Source organism: Sparus aurata, chromosome 5 (assembly GCF_900880675.1).
Source record: "Sparus aurata chromosome 5, fSpaAur1.1, whole genome shotgun sequence".
Classification (NCBI taxonomy): Eukaryota; Metazoa; Chordata; class Actinopteri; order Spariformes; family Sparidae; genus Sparus; species Sparus aurata.
In genome coordinates this window covers 35,551,312-35,572,814 of record NC_044191.1, presented here as the reverse complement: position 1 = coordinate 35,572,814, position 21,503 = coordinate 35,551,312, and the positions used below count along the sequence as shown (strand labels likewise).

General features: G+C 41.5%; 1 protein-coding gene across 1 annotated transcript; it reads left to right on the top strand.

Moving 5' to 3' along the window:
* Positions 1–3,722: 3,722 nt before the first annotated feature.
* Positions 3,723–21,243, top strand: LOC115582206 (uncharacterized). The gene is given in 3 exon segments (XM_030418021.1): positions 3,723–5,387; positions 19,446–20,408; positions 20,410–21,243. Coding segments are annotated over 3 exon segments (3,336 nt in total). The 3' UTR covers positions 21,118–21,243.
* Positions 21,244–21,503: the final 260 nt, after the last annotated feature.

Sequence of the window (21,503 nt, the reverse complement as noted above, 5' to 3'; positions counted from 1 at the left end):
CCAATAAGATGAAATAATGGTACATTCCCAGAATATGTGAAAGTGGCCAGCTGACATATTGCCACACCCTCTCCAACATCGTCCTTGATCTGGATTATTGGTCTGTAAACTTTTGATTCTCGGAGGTATAAAAAATCTTACAGTGCTTTTCCAGGTGAATTCCCTCCATAAATCTGAGCTGGAGGTGGTGGACAATGTCCTACAGATATTTAGCCAATCATCTTCAGTTAACTGTGTGTTAGCTTCTTTTCCCATCTTGATTTAATGTACATTGTGGAAAGACCTCTGTCCTCCTGTAGAGCTGAATACATCCTTGAAATCAGTTTTATGCTCGAATTTCCTTTGTAAGTATTAATAAATATCTCTATCAGGTTCATTCCTTCCTCTCCAATAGTTTTGATATTTTTATTAAAATAATCTCTCAATTGAAAATATCTGAAGAGATCCTGTTTCTCCAAATTGTGCTTTTCCCTGAGATACATAAAGTAAACTAGACCAGCATTAGTAGAGATTTTGCAATATGAGGTAATACCCAAGTTTGTCCATCGTGTAAACCTGCTGTCCAGCTCGGCCGCTGTGAATTCCGTATCAAATGCTACCCCGCGTAATAGTCGTGCATTTCTTTCATACTGACAGTCTTTGAGGATTTTGTACAATATGTTCAGAGGGGTTGCGATCCAGTTACTTAGTTTATCTCCCAGTAGGTACTTTTTCAAGAGGGATTTGTCTCCCAACACAGATGGGAGAGGTTCACATATAATATTTTGTTCTAACTCCATTTTGCTTCACACTCCGGATCACACCAACCGACCAGGAAGTGAAGCTGTGCCGCTCTGTAATAATCCTCCAAACAGGGCAGGGCCCTACCACCTTTATCTGTGGGCAACTGTAGTGTCTGATATCTAATCTGTGGTCTTTGTTTTGCCCAGATAAAAGCAGATATCATCCTGTTCCATTCATTAAATTGCTTTGGTGGTATCTCAATTGGTAACGACTGGAAGAAGTACAGGAGACGGAGCAGCACGTTCATCTTAATTATGTCTATCCGGCTGTACATATTTGTCTGTAATAGGGACCAGAGGTTTAAGTCTGCCTTGATATCAGCTGTTATGGAAGTATAATTGTGGTCATAAATGGTAGTTAAATCTTTCGGTATTTGTAGTCCAAGATACTTCTTTATACTGTCTGTTGGTTTAAATGTGCTTGTTCTATAAATGTTTTCATTTGGGTTCAGATTAAAGGTTAAAAGTCACTTAAATCAGAAAACGCAGCCCTCACGTTTTTGTGTGGACAGCGAACCCGCAAACTTTTCGCAACAATGACGCCATCGCCCCACCCCTCGACCTCTTAACCCTGCATCGTCTCATTACAACAACAACAACAATGGCGGACTACATGCTTGTGTTGGTGTTTTCTGCAACTTACTCTCCTTGTAGTCGAGTGTGAGTCGCAGCAGCAGTTCGACCTCATTAACGGTCCACACAAACAAATCTGGTTTCGTTGCAGTAGCCATTTTCGTCTTCTTCTTGTTGTGCTCGGTTTCTCCGTCTACTGTCTGTTTGTTTACAGCGTGCAAGCTTAATGCGCATGCTCCGTCTCTTCTTCTTCGTTTTTGGTGAATTTCAATCGCCACCTATAGGCCTGGAATAAGAACTACAGCGTTTTGAGTTTTCAGTGGATTCATCTGGACACAAATACTCTTGAAACGATGCCGGAGGAAAAACGATCGTTTGGTACATGTGGACCTACGTCCAGGTGAGCCCAGGTGTGAATGGCTGTTAAGCTGTCTGAGGAGAGATATCAGTGCAAGATTGTCTCCCCAGTGCTGGAAAGGAGTAAGGTTTAAGTGATGAAGTCTCAAGTCTCACCAATTGCTCCTAAGGAATTTTAGGAGAAACAAATGAGAAATGTTTGAGACCAAAAAAGACGACAACGAGACTGAGATGAGAACTTTCATTGAGCTCCTGAGCAGTGAGCAGTAAAACTTTCCTCTGGGTGATGATGTAGTTAAGTTTTGCTTCATCTAAAAACTGCAACATGTAAACATTTCCTGACTAATAGAAAAACAAAAGATCATTTTGATAAAATAGATTCAAAGATATAAATTACTGAATAACTTTAAAACAAGATATTTCATCTCATCTCTCCAAAATCTAAGATATTAAATCTTGATGAGCTCAGAAATTTTTCTGCTCGTCATCTTGTTTGATAGAGTGAATACACAGATGTTGAATTTGTACAGTAGGTACTACTCGGGAAAATGTAGAAATATATAATGTATCTTTCTAATTGTCTAAGCTGGTGAGGCACTGGGCTAACTACGATTCTCAGCTGGATTGGATAAAGATAGAAATGGACATGGTGGCTCCCTCCAGAACCAAACAGGCTCTTTCTCAGATTAAAGTGGTTGAGGGGAAAAAATCCCATTCTGAAGAACTCTCAGTGGTCTGAGGTGCAAAAGGTTGATGGGAAATCACAATACAAGCAGGAACATTCTTCCATATGGGATAACCCACGTATCGTGATGGGTAAACACTCATTTTGTTGGGATCCTTGGCAGAGGAATGGTATATGTGTGATTGATGATCTATATAAGTCATATCAGGAGCTGGTAGATCAATTTCTTTTGGAGGGAAGGGGTGAATTATGGAAATATCTACAACTAAGGAGCAGCGTGTGAAGTGTGTTCCCACTTAACAGAAGTATAGAGGAATCTAATATGTTGATTTGCCAAGTACAAGGCATAGAGCTTCAATATTATACAAACATATAATAGAATTACAAAGTGTGAATACAGACAATCTTAGATTAATATGGCAAAGAGATTTAGAATGTGAAATAAGTAAAGAGAAATGGCATCATATAGTTTCCAGGGTTGGTTTGGCCACTAGAGATATTAGAAGCAGATTTACTCATTACAGAATCACACATAGATATTACTACACTCCTGTGAAGCTTTTTAGAACTGGCTTAGTAGAAGACACAAGGTGTTGGAAGTGTTCGGGCCTTTTGGGAATGTCCTGTGGTGTTACCTTTCTGGAAAGAAGTATTAAGGAAACTGGGAGATTGGTTGGGACACTGGATACAGGAGTCTCCACTGTTCTGTCTCCTGGGAGAAAGCACACTTTTGCCACAAGGAGTCAACAAAGGACAGCATGCACTAATAACTGCAGGCCTCATCACTGCAGCGAGGCTGATACTGAGGAACTGGAAGAGCTCATGTTCATGTATGTAACAAAAGAAATGAACTCGTTATCACGGGAAAACAGAGGACATAAAATGAATGAATGCATGGCCCTTTAGGGCTTCCGTAGATCACTCCCAACTGTCAGTCAGCTGTTTATCTGAAATATCAGCAAAGCCTGAGGAGCCAAGAAACATTTTACAACTACAAACTTTGATGTTTTCAAGTGTGGAGCAGGTTTTAACTGAGGCTCTGTTGTAAAAGAGGGAACAAAGTTCAGATTGACAGAGCTGCTCCTCGTCCTGGAGTGACTCACAGCTCCATCAGCCCTCCCTCTTCTTCCTCCTCTCACACAGCAGCTCCACTCTGTCACTATATTTCCTTGTTCCCTCCCCTTCATATCTACAGTCTGTGGATGGGCGTAACTGAGCTGACAGACCTCATTCGCTGCACAAACACACGTGTTCAGATCAGAGCTCAGACTAGTTTCAGTTATCAGGAAGTGAAGCTCAGACGGTCGTTGACACTGAGAGGTGAAATGGAGCAGAAAGCAGTTCAGCTGGACCGAGAGACTTTCTCTTGTTCCATCTGTTTGGATCTACTGAAGGATCCGGTGACTACTCCCTGTGGACACAGCTACTGCAAGAACTGTATTAAAGACCACTGGGACACAGAGGATGAGAAGGGGATCCACAGCTGCCCTCAGTGCAGGAAGAGCTTCACACCGAGGCCTGAGCTGCTGAAAAACACCATGTTAGCAGTTTTAGTGGAGGAGCTGAAGAAGACTGGACTCCAAGCTGCTCCTGCTGATCTCTGCTATGCTGGACCTGAAGATGTGGCCTGTGATGTCTGCACTGGGAGGAAACTGAGAGCTGTCAAGTCCTGTTTATCCTGTCCAGCCTCTTACTGTGAGAAACACCTCCAGCATCATTATGAAGCAGCTTTTTTAAAGAAACACAAGCTGGTGGAGCCGTCAGAGAAGCTCCAGGAGAACATCTGCTCTCGTCACGATGAGGTGATGAAGATGTTCTGCCGTACTGATCAGCAGTGTATCTGTTATCTCTGCCCTGTGGACGAACATAAAGGCCACGACACAGTGTCAGCTGCAGCAGAGAGGACTGAGAGGCAGAGAGAGCTGGAGGGGAGTCGACACAACATCCAGCAGAGAATCCAGGACAGAGAGGAAGATGTGAAGCTGCTTCAACAGGAGGTGGAGGCCATCAATGGCTCTGCTGATAAAGCAGTGGAGCACAGTGAGAAGATCTTCACCCAGCTGATCCGTCTCATGGAGGAAAGACGCTCTGATGTGAAGCAGCAGGTCAGATCCCAGCAGGAAACTGAAGTGAGTCGAGTCAAAGAGCTTCAGGAGAAGCTGGAGCAGGAGATCACTGAGCTGAAGAGGAAAGACGCTGAGCTGAAGAAGCTCTCACACACAGAGGATCACAACCAGTTTCTACACAACTACCCCTCACTGTCAGCACTCAGTGAGTCTACACACTCATCCAGCATCAAGATCCGTCCTCTCAAGTACTTTGAGGATGTGACAGCAGCTGTGTCAGAGCTCAGAGACAAACTACAGGACGTCCTGAGAGAGACATGGACCAACATCTCACTGACAGTGACTCAAGTGGATGTTTTACTGTCAAACCCACAACCAGAGCCCGAGACCAGAGCTGACTTCTTAAGATATTCACGTGAACTCACACTGGATCCAAACACAGCAAACACACGGCTGTTATTATCTGAGGGGAACAGAAAAGCAACAAAAGTGAGTCAACAACAGTCTTATTCTAGTCACCCAGACAGATTCACTGACAAGTTCCAGGTCCTGAGTAGAGAGAGTCTGACTGGACGTTGTTACTGGGAGGTGGAGTGGAGAGGAGACGTTGGTGTAGCAGTCGCATACAAGAATATCAGCAGAGCAGGGAGGTCAAATGAATGTGTATTTGGATTCAATGACAAATCTTGGATGTTATATTATTACACAAACAGTTATAGCTTTTATCACAATAGTGTCAAAACACCCGTCTCAGGTCCTCAGTCCTCCAGAGTTGGAGTGTACCTGGATCACAGTGCAGGTATTCTGTCCTTCTACAGCGTCTCTGACACCATGACTCTCCTCCACAGAGTCCAGACCACATTCACTCAGCCTCTCTATGCTGGAGTTTATGTTAATGACTCTGCTGAGTTCAGTAAACTGAAATAGACTGAAGTCATTTCAGGGTCAGTGGGTTAAATTGTGTGTTTCATTCCTTCAGACTTGTTGTGTTTCCATCATTGTTGCTGAGAGCTGATTGTTGTGGCATTTCTTCACTGCACACAGATCAACCTGTCAATCAAACATTGTGGGCGGTACTTTGCCGCCTTCTTGTTGTTGTGTAAATGTTGGACTTTCTTCAGGCGGCGCTCCTTCCTGTGTCTGTTCAGCCACGGAGGCTCTCGCTGCTCCTGATGACTTCACTTCACATGATCATAATCAATAAGGAGATGCTTCATTATTTGCTTGTACATAGCTGAGATTCTGCTCCAACACACTGATTGTGTGGATGAAGTGAATCTGATCATGAAATCACTGAACAAGAGTGCTTTAACAGACTTTACTGATATGTTTAATATACAAGTTATTAAAGGGTGTTTGTCCTTCACTGTTTTATGTAGTCATATTTCTTCCACAAGGAAACTTCTCACTTGTAAATATTCATAAAAGTCTGATTTCAGTAGGTTATATAGTTTTGATAAGTTCTCAAAAGTCTCTTTTCCTTTATCTGTAACTATCTGAATATATCAGTCAAGCCTTTACTTAAACAGTTTTTAAAAGTATTGTCATTCAAAGTTGGTTTAAATTCTCTGTCCATCACAATCTGTCTCATAAATATCAGATCCTTTTGAATATCCTTTGGTTTTGTAACTTTTACTCAGGCCATTATTGTGTTTCTTATACATGTGTTCTCAGTTTTTCAGGTGTCATTGATAGTTATTTTAGCAGATATATATATATTCCAATATTTACCCATTTGTTGAATTTCAATTTCTACGAGGTTTTCTTTCTCCCCAAATAAATGTACTAATAATTTTAACAGTTCTTTTTTGGTATGTTAATTGGCAAATTTAAAAAGAGGAATAAAAATCTTGGTAAAATGTTTGTTTCCATGATCTCAATTCTCTCTGTTATTGTTGGTGGGATCAGTTTCCATTTTTGTAAGTCTTGTTTAATTTGACTCTCCAAAGCCCCAAAATTATATTGATGAAGCTGATTAAAGTCAAATTGTCACCCCGCAGTATCTCCATTTATTGTGTTGCCATTTTAGGTTATATGTAGATCTGATAGTTTGTGATATTGACTGCCCAACTATCATTGCTTCTGATTTACCCATATTTAGTTTATAGTCAGACGTTGCACTGTATTGTTTTATTTCCTCCATAACTACCTCCAGGGATTGTGATATATTAGTTAGGTAGAGGATCAAATCATCCACATATATATTGCTAATTTGTGCTCTTCTTGTCCCAATAACAGTCCTTGTATTTTACAGTTTAGTCTCATTCTCTCTGCAAATGGTTCCATGGCCAAAATATAAATCAGGGGGAGAGAGGGTCTCCCTGCCTTGTTCCCCGAAAAAGACTGAAAGAATCTGATATGATACCATTTACTCGTATTCTTGTCTTAGTTGTATAAAATATCATTTTTAACCAGTTGATAAATGTGTCTTTAAATTTACATATTTGACACACCTCAAATATAAAAGACCAAATGCTTTTTCTGCGTCTAGCGTTAAGATAATCATTTGTTGTTTTGTCTTTAAAGAGTTTTCTATTATATTCAAGGTTCTTCTGACGTTTATCCCCCAGAGTTCTATTGGGGACAAAACCTGACTGATCAGGATTTATAATGTTAGGAATAATGGATTTAAGTCGTGTTGAAAGAACTGAAGTGAGTAATTTACGATCTACATTTAATAAAGATATTGGGCGATATGAGGCACAATCTGTTAGTTCTTTACCTTCTTTATGAATTAATGTCATAACAGCAGAATTCCAAGTATCTGCATATTGTCTGTTCTCCAGAGCCAGTTAAAGGTTTTACATAGCAGAGGTCCTAATAAAGCTTGAAATACTTTGTACAACTAATTTGTGAATCCATCACTTCCTGGATATTTCTCATTTTTTATTGTCTTTTTTATAATATCATACAATTCTGTCTCCGTTATTGACTTAATTAAATGTTTATTGTGATCTTCCGTTACTTCTCGCAGAGTTATAGGTGTAGAATTGCGTATGGACCGTATGAACGTGTCCACAACAATATTAAGGGAAATAAATGTGCCTCATGCGGCACACAAAGGGTTAAATCCTTTCCCACTTCAGCACCGCCTCCCAAATACATCTTTGAGACAGCTCTGTGTTCTGATTGGCTGAGCTCCCTGTAGGCTCCTCCTCCTCCTGCAGGCTGTTGAAGGTGTTTCACTTGCAGACTTTGCAGAGTTGATGAGAGGAGGTCGACACTGTTCTCATGCAACACATGTCTGAGGATGTCGGGCAAGAAAAGAAAGGTGGAAGACACTAGAAGTGGAGCTGTTAAGGTCAATAATCTTGCTTTTTATGAAAGAAGCATGAAACTTTCAGGGTTTGTTCTTCAGGACATAAGCTTTAATTTAAGGTGTGGATGCATTCTCAGTTTGACCTCTGAGGTCAGCTAGAGGTCATTGACCTCTGTAATATGTCATTTTTATGCACAAAATTGTAAATGTGTGTATCTTATGATCTGAATGTGATAGAAATGTAAACCAAATATGTATTTCCAAGCTTCTGGGCATGAGGAACTCATTTATGCCATTTATGGCACTCTAAGAGGTCAACATGATTAAGTGCAGTGAAGGTTACTCGGAATGTGAGTGGCTTAAAGGGATAGTTTTTTTAAGTTGGGTCATATAAAGTATATATCCAGGCCCGGAGTGCAAGGGCGCAGAATTGGGTAGGGACGCTAGGGACACGTCCCTACCAATATTCAGTCGCTACTGTGTAGTCACTATCAATACAACCGCTGTCCGTAGTGTTTAGTCAATAGCCGTTTTTAAACAGCCTCTCCGTATTATCTCCGGAGCGGCGGTTCGGCAATTCTCCGCCGATGGTGATTCACACAGAGCGAAGCATCTCCGCCTTCACGTGTGTAATTCACACAGAAAGAGGCGCTGTGGCTCCTAAAGAGGCGTGACGGTACACGTCATGTTGATGACGTCGGTGTTCCCCCAGGTGTTCCCCCAGGTGTTCCCCAGGTGTTCCCCCAGGTGTTCCCCCAGGTGTTCCCCCAGGTGTTCCCCAGGTGTTCCCCCAGGTGTTCCCCAGGTGTTCCCCCAGGTGTTCCTCCAGGTGTTCCCCCAGGTGTTCCCCCAGGTGTTCCCCCAGGTGTTCCCCCAGGTGTCCCCCAGGTGTTCCCCAGGTGTTCCCCCAGGTGTTCCCCCAGGTGTCCCCCAGGTGTTCCCCCAGGTGTCCCCCAGGTGTTCCCCAGGTGTTCCCCCAGGTGTTCCCCCAGGTGTTCCCCCAGGTGTTCCCCAGGTGTTCCCCCAGGTGTTCCTCCAGGTGTTCCCCCAGGTGTTCCCCCAGGTGTTCCCCCAGGTGTTCCCCTGTTAATCTGAACCCGCGGACAGTTTATAATCATATGGATGCTGTTCCAATGTGTAGTGATTGAGATCCTGACCCACCAAACATCCTGGAAAGTGTTCAGTTCAAGAGTTCAGTTTTTTCGGGCTAAATTACATCATTATACATAATCACCATCAGTAAACAGGACACTGTCTGACTCTGTCACTCGCGGGGACGGAGGCTGTTTTCTGGGGGAAAGTTCCCTGAAGTCTCGGTCCGGAGGGCTGACGGTCACAGTGATTTATTTCCATCACAAACACTCAGTGAGTTAAAGTTTTTTGTAGGTGGCAGACGCTGTTTTTTGAGCAGAAATGTGAGGAAGAGTCGGGAGGACAGGCGGAGGACAGACGCTTCTCCACATACAGCTGTAGTATTTGTAGTACAGCTGACCGTCAGCGGGTGACCCGCACAGGTGACCAGCCATGAGCCCACCACAGGTCCAGAGTGGGCAGGTAGGATTGCTCATTGAGTGAATATTATTAGAATTAATATAATAAGGAGTATGGTGTAGACCTGCTCCATATGATAAATGCCCTGAGATAATTGATGATAGATGATTCAGCACAACAATAATGAAACTGACTTGAAAAAGGGGAGATTTGTGTTGAGAATTGTGACCATTTTTAAAATGTGATTTAGTGTCAGAGGCAGAGCAGGAGCCAGTGGGGAGGAAGGGAGCTGCTGTCATGGAAGGAACAGGTGAGCTAGTGTGTGAACAAGCAAGCATCAGTTCCAATATAACCACTTTCTATGCCCAAATGATAGTAGTGGCCCGATATACTTTTTATCATTAAAAGTATGATATTAAGCAAAAAGCACACAATTGAAAGCGAATAGGATGAAAGTAATATGGAATAAGCCTGCATATTATCCCAATGAAAAAATATTAATTGGTTCAGTCAAATTGTGTTTTCCATGTCAAATATGCTAAAGCCATACAGATTATTGTTTTTTATGTACAGGTGATACAGATACAGGTGCAGGCAAGTCTAGGGAAACTGAAGGGAAGTGTGCAACACTTTAAAATTTTTTCAAATTTAATATTCAATATTTCAATTATTCTTTTTTAAATTTGTTTAAAAGGTTGTTGTGTTGCAAAGAATAATGGTGGAGATGTGCAATCATGTTGAAATATATCCACATTGTGCAGCAACCATTACTTGCACTGAATTGGGATTATTTTAGAAAAAATACACAAAATTGCAAGGTTTTGGATAACAGGGCTTAATATGTTATAATTACATTATTTTAATATAATAGGTCATGATCTAAAGTGGGCCGGTCTGAGGCATGAAACTCCAGGGCTGAAAATCAGTCCCACTCCGGGAGTGCTGAGCGTCTGGGCTGGAGCGGCTCTCTGCTCCTCCAAACTGAGGCTGCACTGATCGGTGATTACGGTAGGAAACAGACCGACTATAGATATGTTCTTTATATGACCCCACTTCAAAAAACACGAACTATCCCTTTAAGGAGAGACACTATGGGTGAATAGGGCAAAAAAATTAAATAATAGATGTCAATAGATGTCACCATGAAACTTTCTCAGTTGATTACTCATGTTAAACTAAGAAAAAAATACATTGCAAGTCTTTTGTATTTTAATGTTTAAATATGCAAACGAGACCTTATCTCATTAAAAATGTGCTAATTTTCATGTATTTTAAAAAACCAAATCAGATCATGTGATAAAGCCAAGCTCAAAATATTTGTTTCATTTTGTTGCCATATTAGATTGGAAAATAATTACAGAAGGGTTTATGGACATCTACTTCTGTTATCCTGTAATTCCATGAATTCTGGCTTGTCAGAAACCAACGTTGGTCAGGTAGAAGCTGTTTTTATCGATGGTGCTGCAGCTGCACATATGTTGGAACCAGGTACTGCTGAAACCTTCCAGGCCTATACTGACAATATTTTCGTACCATACACAGTATCACAGTTGAAAGACACATAACGCATTGACATTGTTTGGGATGTGTACCAAACAAATAGCCTTAAAGTCATGACAAGACAGAGGAGGGGAAAGGGGTTTCAAAGAAAAGTTGAACCTCGTACTTTAGTACCAAAAAACTTGAAAGATTTCTTGTCTGTGGAAGAAACCGAAGCTGAACTTTACTTTGGTAAACATACCATTAAATCCTGACAAAGAAGTGTATGCCACAAAAGAAAACACTGTCCTCTGCTGTCCAACTCTGTGACTTGAGTCTCCTGGTCCCATGCACTCATGAGGAAGCTGATACACGTCTCTTTCTTCATGTGGCGGATGTTGCCAACAAGGGAACCAAGAAGGTGATGCGTGCGAACTGTAGACTCTGATGTGGTCATCTTGGCAGTTGCTGTCTTTCAGAAGGTCAAATTGGAAGAAATGTGGATTGCCTTTGGAGCTGGAAGGCATTTCTGTTATATAGGCATTCACAATGTGGTTACTGCACTGGGTCCTTCCGCTGGTTCTGCACTGCTCTTTCACTGGCTGTGATAGAACATCTTCGTTCTGTGGTCGTGGTAAAAAGACTGCCTGGGATACATGGCGTGTATATCCAGAAATTACAGAGGCTTTCCATGAAATGTTGCATATGCCACAAGAGTTGAGTGAGCTTTCCTTGTCTCAACTAGAACGTTTTGTGGTGCTGATCTACGACAGAACAAGTGCATGCTTAGATGTCAATGAGGCAAGGAAGCAACTTTTTACCCAGAGGTCAAGATTACTGGAAAACATCCCCCCTACACAAGCTGCTTTGAGGCAACACATCAGAAGAGCAATGCACCAGGCTAACATAATGGAACCTTGCCTTGGTTCCAAGCCCACAGTTACCAAGTCCTTCAGACTGGGGATTGACTGATACAGATGCAGGCTGGCAGCCACGTTGGACAACACTCCCTGAGGCATCACAGGCTTGCTCTAACCTTGTGCACTGTGGTTGTAAAAAGGGATGCACCAGGCACTGTAAATGCAAAAAGGCAGCAATAAAGTGCACAGCACTCTGCACATGTTCTGGTGACTGCAGTGACTAAAACTGTTTTGTAGGCCTACATTTTTCTTACCCCCAAAAGCTAAGGCCCCTACAACAACTTTCACTGTACTGTTTTAGAATGATGATATGTAACATGTTGAATGTTACATTGGGAATTTCTGATAGGAGTACAAGTTGTGAGTTTCTGATCGGAGTTCAACTTCAAGTAGGGCTACATTTTTGTCATTTCCATATTTGTATGGAATTGTTTGGTGAAATCGAGTTCGAGTTCCTCGTGCCCAGAAACATGGAAATACATCTTTAGTTTACATTTCTAGATACACCCATTTCTAATATCGGGCCTAGAAATGTCATATCACAGAGGTAAATGACCTCTAGCTGACCTCAGAGGTCAAATTGAGAATACCTCCAAATCTTAAATTAAATCTTAGGTCATCAAGAACAAACCCTAAAGTTTTATGCTTCTTTCACAAAAAGCAAGATTGTCCATATTTTAAGAGTTTAACAGCCCCACTATAGAAGTTATTTCACCAAACAAAGTGTAAGTCACCTGAGGAAAATAGTCCCCCCTCATTGGCTGCTGCTAATGAATGCAAAACATTGTTTCCAACTGTTTTCTCACTCTTGATAAAGATTGATTTGTTACTTTGTCAGGTGACAGAAGAAGCAACACAACCTTCCGCTTTATCAGACAGGGTGGAGTGGCAGGGTCACAGCAGCAGGTGGACTTCAATAAGGACACGGTGGTTCATTTAATTTAACATGTGAGCTAGTTGTAATATTAAAAGTAGGCCTAGTGAATACTACTGATCTCCTTGGAGGTTTGAGTCGTGCTGTGTCACTGCTCATAGAATCACTATTTTATTGATCAGGTGACAGAGGAACCCCGGACAGGTTGTAGCTCAAATAGGGAAGATTCAGGGCTATGACGAAAACTAAAACTAATAATCAAATACAACAAACAAAGCAAAGTTTGTCAACTGTACAGATTCATTGATTCATATTGATCCAAAGACGATCAGCAGAAGCAGCTGATCTGGTTCATTCTCGTCCTTCTGGATTCACAGTTCACTAAAAACTGGTGTGATGATTTTTGTTTCAACACGTCTGAAGCTTGAAATGCTGCTTTGGCTCAGGATGAGATTCTGACACTCAACTGTTTTGTCACGAATGCTTCAAAGTAGATCATTAACTGTGTGAGACAACTATTATACAGCAGCTTGAATCTTTATGAGAGTTCAGTTTGATCACTCCCGACTGTCAGTCAGCTGATTTTAACCAGGAGAAGAAAAGTGAACAGAATCAGAGAAATATCAGCAAAGCCTGAGGAGCCAAGAAACATTTTACAACTACAAACTTTGATGTTTTCAAGTGTGGAGCAGGTTTTAACTGAGGCTCTGTTGTAAAAGAGGGAACAAAGTTCAGATTGACAGAGCTGCTCCTCGTCCTGGAGTGACTCACAGCTCCATCAGCCCTCCCTCTTCTTCCTCCTCTCACACAGCAGCTCCACTCTGTCACTATATTTCCTTGTTCCCTCCCCTTCATATCTACAGTCTGTGGATGGGCGTAACTGAGCTGACAGACCTCATTCGCTGCACAAACACACGTGTTCAGATCAGAGCTCAGACTAGTTTCAGTTATCAGGAAGTGAAGCTCAGACGGTCGTTGATCCCAACACACTAATACAAAAAAAAACAAAAAACAAAAAAACACTGAACATTTATAGCCTACGCACACTCAGCCTCGCTTTCAATAAAACACACACGCGCACTCTATAACTGAGATCAGTAAAATGTGAAAACAATATAGACATCATTCAAAAATGAGAAAAGATAGTTGTTGCTTCAGTGTATTTATTTTTTAAATGGATGAGGGTTAATATGTAAAAGGTGCACAATGTTGAGCTTTTAGAAATTAAAACACTAAGGGCTTAATATAATATTGATCATAATATTAATCATTGTTAACTTACGCATTTACACGGTCAGCACTTTCCTGCCTGCAGCCCTCCCTCGCTCTACTGGCGGCGACAGTTTTACTTTTTACCGTGATTGTGTCCTTGAATTCTTCATAGTCCTGCATAATAAGAATCTGCTCATCTTGAGTAAAATATGTGGCCCGGGATCGATTCATTTTCGCACGGAAGTAGAATAATATGACGTCAAACGCCCCCTTTTACATGTACGCGCGCAGAGCACAAAGCAGAGAACCGGACTTTACAAATTAAGTTGATAACCATCGTCGCAGTACCGTTTAACTCTGTTTGGGGACTTGGGGCTTTGTTGAGCTGCATCATGAGCACAAAGCTTGGCTATGTTGAGCCCCCTTCACAGTACAGGCCTCAGGACAGTATGACAAAAACACAGCTCATGAAAAAAGCTACTTTCATACCTCCAAAACAACTTTGTCTTGATAGAAGCAGGACCAGATGCTCAATATGGCCTCTCTCTTCTTGGTGGGCAGAGGGTCTAACTGAGCATGTGCAGTGAGTGTCATCACTCTAGCATGTTTCTGATTGGAGAAATAAGGCTTGTTGCAACCTTCCCTTGTTGCAACTGTCCCCAGTCTCCCCTACATTTTTCCTGACCTTCTATCTGTGTTTGTGTTTAAGGTTTTTCACCTGGTATTGGCCCTGGCAACTTCTAAATAAAAAGAAAGAAAGAAAAGAAAGAAAGCTGAATCTTGGTCATTGACAATTCTGTCTCCGTTATTGACTTAATTAATGATTATTTTGGTCTTCCGTTACTTCTGGCAGAGTCATATATTCCAAATACTTTTGAATTTGAATTTCCATCTGATTTTCCTGTGTTTCTGGAGTATACAATTTTTGGTAATATTTAAGAAATGATTTTGCTATTTCTGATCTTTTTCATGAACATATTACCAGTTCTATCTTTAATTTTTAATATACTAGCTTTATTATTCTGTCTTTGTAACCTCCATGCTAAAGGTTTCTGGGCCCTTGGTCCACTGTCATTATACTTTTGCTTGGCAAAGGTAAGTTCCCTCTCTATTTGTTCCATATCGAGGTAATCTATTCTTTTTATTTTTTATTTGATCCATTTCTTCAAGTATTTGTTTGTCTGATCTCTTTATGTTCTTGAATGTATTTCTTTCCTTCTCTTTGCTTTCTCTTAAGTGAAGTTAAATCTATTATCTCTCCTCTGATGAGCTTTAGCTCCCTCCCACAACATTATGGGGCGAGACTTCTCCATCATCATTAATCTCTATATATTGTTTTATTGTTGTTGCTATTCTATTTTTAAGTCCAATATAATTCAAAAGAGAGTTGTTTAATCTCCAATGTGATGCACCTTTTTCTATTGCCGTTGTTAGCTCCATAGATATTATGGCATGGTCTGATGTATCTATTTGCCAACAGAGCTTTGTTTGACTTTTTCTAAATATGATTTAAACATAAAGAAGTAATCTAGTCTTGAATATTTATTATGGGCTTTTGAGTAATAAGTATAGTCTCTTTCATTAGGGTGTAGTTTTCTGCTTCTGCCCTCTTTAACAGTGCTGAAGTTTTCTCTGCTTGATGTTTTATATTATATTGGCAGTCTAGCTTTGGATCCAGAATCAAGTTTAAATCTCCACCCATTGTTGTTGTCCCCTTTGCCTCTGAAATGATTAATGCTATCATTTTGGCCATTAACTCCGGTCCTTACTCTGGTGGATTATATTTGTTTAACAGTCAGTGTGTTTACATGACACTCGAGAAAACTGAATTACTGAGTTAGTCTGATTATGATCGGATCTTTAAGATGCATGTATACACCTTAGTCTGGCTAAAATCGGACAGGATCAGATTTCTCATGGTTGGATTAAAACACCCAGATTTTTCGATTGATAGTCACATTACTCCTGCATGTGTACGTTCCAGCGGATCGGATCGGATTTTGCGTTCTGCGCAGGCTCGAGATTTCTTTCCCGGAGCCGTGAGCCGGAAGTAGAAGAATGACGACGGTGTCTTTCTTCCTAAATCACCGTAAGAAAGAGCACCGTTGTGCATCTAGCTTGTGTAATTATCATGTACACCACATACAAAATGTACAAAGATGTAGCTTCGTCTCGCTCTTCATACGCCATCTTTCTGGAATGTCGAGGCAGTTTGTTGTTGCTGGTGACGTAAAGAGGTCAGCTGGAGGTGTTTCTGTTACCACTAGTTGAAATGGGCACAGCGCCACCTATCGTACCGGGGTATGACATACCTCGGTCAATAACTCGATTTTCTCACCGGCATTTATACTCGGACAATTGCAGTTGTCCAATTAAGTAGCGTAGTCGAACTATGACTGTTATCCGACTAAGATGTGCATGTAAACGTTCTGAATGTTATTTCTATCTCTTCTATTTTGGGTGGCTGTGGCTCGGTAGGTAGAGCGGGTCGTCTAGTAATCGGAAGGTCACTGGTTCGAATCCCGGCTGCATGTTGAAGTGTCCTTGAGCAAGATACTGAACCCCAGATTGCTCCTGATGAACAGTTGGCTGCCTTGCATGGCGGCCTCCGTCATCAGTGTATGAATGTGTGTGTGAATGTGGCAAGTATTGTAACTTTGTGCGGTCAGTAGACTGGAAAAGTGTTATAAAAATGCAAGACCATTTACCTTCAGCTAATATCCCATCCTTGTCTGCAAGAATGTTTCAGTTTCTTTATATTCACGTTAAAAGAGCACATTTTGCAATATTTATTTTAGAAGTTACGCACGGGAGTCTATTGATGGCACTCATTTTATTTGATACAGCATATACTTTTCAATAAAAAGGATTATAAATTGACATGCTTTGATATCATTCTTATATATCCTGCATATCATTTATCATTTTAAGCTCAATAAATTCAGATAGGTATTTGACCGGAATTTCAAACATTTGTCCGGTAAATTGAAAACCTGCCGGTCACGTTGTCCGGTGCCAGTTTTTTCTAGCAGAAACCCTGTGCCCTACAGGTCTTTATTTCAGGGTTGTTAATGGGCTAACTGAAATGATTTCTTACTATAAATGACTACTACTGAGAGCTCAGATCACCACAGATCAATAATATGATGTTCTTTGGATCTACAATAGTCACAGCTTTCTGTTCCCTTCCCTTTTTTTTGCAACACACAAACTGTTTAAGACACACAGTAAGCAAAGATAATCAAATGTGTCATTTAAGGAACGGTGAAAATAATGATTGTACTGTGTTACCTCATCTATTCAGCTCAACCTCAGCAGACTGAAGAGACCACACAGAGACTTTTACTTGGGTTCACAGCACAGCAGATTATTTGCTCAAGGCTCAACTGTTAAAATTAAATAAATACTGAAGGAATATAAAAATACATTTTGACAAACTTGATTGATCTATAACAAACCTGTTACAACTGCATGCAAAATACATGATTTCTACCCCAAAGTGCATGAATCTAACATAAAAGGGGCGTGTCTGCAAAGAGGAGACCTGCAGGTACCTGAAGCATCTATGTTCATACAGTTATACTGAGGGACTCCTTTGAAAATGACCATGTCAGTTTATCCCCACAGCAAAATGTGACCTAATTTTAGAGCATGATTTTACCCCCTTGCCCATATCGTAGGATGGCCTGCTTGGTACCAATGTTACCTTAGGTTGTGTAGTTTAAAATAAAACCAGAGTTTTAACTACAGCTTCAAACCGCGTTAGCTGTAGGCAGAGTTAGCTGGTGTACTCTGCTCATTTTAAGAGGCTAATTTGTTGCTATAACATTAGCATTAACATTAACATTAACTGAGCCCTCTACACACCATCTCACATAATCTTTAATTCCCCCCTATAACCGGACTACTATAGCTAATGCTGCTAATGCTAACAAGTTCATATCCATAAGGTGGTTTGATGCTAACGTTAGCTAGCACGCTAACGTTACAATATGCAGACACGTTTTTTGCCGAGGGATCAGAACCAACATGAACACTTGCCCTCTAAATGTCCAATTCACTCAAATTACATTAACAATGCATCTTACCTTCTTTTTCCAGGTGAACATGTGTGTTTTGTTTTCGCTCCCAGCTGTCTTTCCGTACAGTGGCGTTCACAGGTCACATCTTTTTGCGCCATGTTTGTTGCGATGAGTGTTTACAGCTGCCAATGTATGTGACGCTGTTACTGTGATGATACACGACAGTTAAATATTTAATCTGTGTCTATAATAACCAGATCCTGACATGTAAATGTGACATCTGTCTACCATACTGTCAACTTGGATAACTTTAAATATGGGCAACTGCCTGCTTAATATATGATTCAGAATCAGAAAAACTTTGTTAATCCCCAACAGGAAATTGCTTGTGTTACAGCTGCTACCATTCAAAGTCAAGTATATGCAGAAAATCAGTAAATCAATCAATAAATAAGTAATGATAATAATAACAATAATAATAATAACGATGATATAAACTATATATGTGGTGCATATTTATAAAAGTAGTCTAATGCAATTTAGCTTTGTTTTAGTTTTTTACAATGAAATGTCTAAAAAGTCTCAAAAATATGGACGGAGCTTCAGAGTCTGAAGAATGAAGCCAATGTAGAAGTGTCTTAAATCTGCATTCTGTCCAACGACCAGCAGGGGGCGACTCCACTGGTTTCAAAGAGAAGTCTGATTGTATGTAAGCTTATGAGAAAATGACCCCACTTCTGTCTTGATTTATGAGCTCAGTAAACAGTTTCCTGATGTGTTTATGGTCTCAGTCGTTAGTTTCAAGTCTTCTTCATCACAGCATGATGTTCATTTAGTAGATTATGGTCCTTTTAAAGTGAAACAGACGATAAAGCAGGAGATGCTAAGTGATAAGTCGCTACAGCTATCCTCTCCAGCTCCACCCTCTTTTCCAAATATGGTCACTTCTTGTTCTAGAATCAAGATGGGGACGAAAACTAAAACTAATAATCAAATACAACAAACAAACCAAAGTGTGTCAACTGTACAGATTCATTGATTCATATTGATCCAAAGACGATCAGCAGAAGCAGCTGATCTGGTTCATTCTCGTCCTTCTGGATTCACAGTTCACTAAAAACTGCTGTGATGAGTTTTGTTTCAACACGTCTGAAGCTTGAAATGCTGCTTTGGCTCAGGATGAGATTCTGACACTCAACTGTTTTGTCACGAATGCTTCAAAGTAGATCATTAACTGTGTGAGACAACTATTATACAGCAGCTTGAATCTTTATGAGAGTTTAGTTTGATCACTCCCGACTGTCAGTCAGCTGTTTTTAACCAGGAGAAGAAAAGTGAACAGAATCAGAGAAATATCAGCAAAGCCTGAGGAGCCAAGAAACATTTTACAACTACAAACTTTGATGTTTTCAAGTGTGGAGCAGGTTTTAACTGAGGCTCTGTTGTAAAAGAGGGAACAAAGTTCAGATTGACAGAGCTGCTCCTCGTCCTGGAGTGACTCACAGCTCCATCAGCCCTCCCTCTTCTTCCTCCTCTCACACAGCAGCTCCACTCTGTCACTATATTTCCTTGTTCCCTCCCCTTCATATCTACAGTCTGTGGATGGGCGTAACTGAGCTGACAGACCTCATTCGCTGCACAAACACACGTGTTCAGATCAGAGCTCAGACTAGTTTCAGTTATCAGGAAGTGAAGCTCAGACGGTCGTTGACACTGAGAGGTGAAATGGAGCAGAAAGCAGTTCAGCTGGACCGAGAGACTTTCTCTTGTTCCATCTGTTTGGATCTACTGAAGGATCCGGTGGCTACTCCCTGTGGACACAGCTACTGCAAGAACTGTATTAAAGACCACTGGGACACAGAGGATGAGAAGGGGATCCACAGCTGCCCTCAGTGCAGGAAGAGCTTCACACCGAGGCCTGAGCTGCTGAAAAACACCATGTTAGCAGTTTTAGTGGAGGAGCTGAAGAAGACTGGACTCCAAGCTGCTCCTGCTGATCTCTGCTATGCTGGACCTGAAGATGTGGCCTGTGATGTCTGCACTGGGAGGAAACTGAGAGCTGTCAAGTCCTGTTTATCCTGTCCAGCCTCTTACTGTGAGAAACATCTCCAGCATCATTATGAAGCAGCTCCTTTAAAGAAACACAAGCTGGTGGAGCCGTCAGAGAAGCTCCAGGAGAACATCTGCTCTCGTCACGATGAGGTGATGAAGATTTTCTGTCGTACTGATCAGCAGTGTATCTGTATTTTGTGCTCCATGGACGAACATAAAGGCCACGACACAGTGTCAGCTGCAGCAGAGAGGACTGAGAGGCAGAGAGAGCTGGAGGGGAGTCGACACAACATCCAGCAGAGAATCCAGGACAGAGAGGAAGATGTGAAGCTGCTTCAACAGGAGGTGGAGGCCATCAATGGCTCTGCTGATAAAGCAGTGGAGCACAGTGAGAAGATCTTCACCCAGCTGATCCGTCTCATGGAGGAAAGACGCTCTGATGTGAAGCAGCAGGTCAGATCCCAGCAGGAAACTGAAGTGAGTCGAGTCAAAGAGCTTCAGGAGAAGCTGGAGCAGGAGATCACTGAGCTGAAGAGGAAAGACGCTGAGCTGAAGAAGCTCTCACACACAGAGGATCACAACCAGTTTCTACACAACTACCCCTCACTGTCAGCACTCAGTGAGTCTACAACACTCATCCAGCATCAAGATCCGTCCTCTCAAGTACTTTGAGGATGTGACAGCAGCTGTGTCAGAGCTCAGAGACAAACTACAGGACGTCCTGAGAGAGACATGGACCAACATCTCACTGACAGTGACTCAAGTGGATGTTTTACTGTCAAACCCACAACCAGAGCCCGAGACCAGAGCTGACTTCTTAAGATATTCACGTGAAATCACACTGGATCCAAACACAGCATACACATATCTGTTATTATCTGAGGGGAACAGAAAAGTAACATTCACGAGTCAACAACAGTCTTATTCTAGTCACCCAGACAGATTCACTGACTGGTATCCTCAGGTCCTGAGTAGAGAGAGTCTGACTGGACGTTGTTACTGGGAGGTGGAGTGGAGAGGAGGAGTTGATGTAGCAGTCGCATACAAGAATATCAGCAGAGCAGGGAGCTCAGATGAATGTGTATTTGGATTCAATGACAAATCTTGGAGGTTATATTGTTCCATAAACAGTTATAACTTTTATCACATCAGTGTCCAAACTCCCGTCTCAGGTCCTCAGTCCTCCAGAGTTGGAGTGTACCTGGATCACAGTGCAGGTATTCTGTCCTTCTACAGCGTCTCTGACACCATGACTCTCCTCCACAGAGTCCAGACCACATTCACTCAGCCTCTCTATGCTGGAGTTTATGTTTATGACTCTGCTGAGTTCAGTAAACTGAAATAGACTGAAGTCATTTCAGGGTCAGTGGGTTAAATTGTGTGTTTCATTCCTTCAGACTTGTTGTGTTTCCATCATTGTTGCTGAGAGCTGATTGTTGTGGCATTTCTTCACTGCACACAGATCAACCTGTCAATCAAACATTGTGGGCGGTACTTTGCCGCCTTCTTGTTGTTGTGTAAATGTTGGACTTTCTTCAGGCGGGCGCTCCTTCCTGTGTCTGTTCAGCCACGGAGGCTCTCGCTGCTCCTGATGACTTCACTTCACATGATCATAATCAATAAGGAGATGCTTCATTATTTGCTTGTACATAGCTGAGATTCTGCTCCAACACACTGATTGTGTGGATGAAGTCAATCTGATCATGAAATCACTGAACGAGAGTGCTTTAA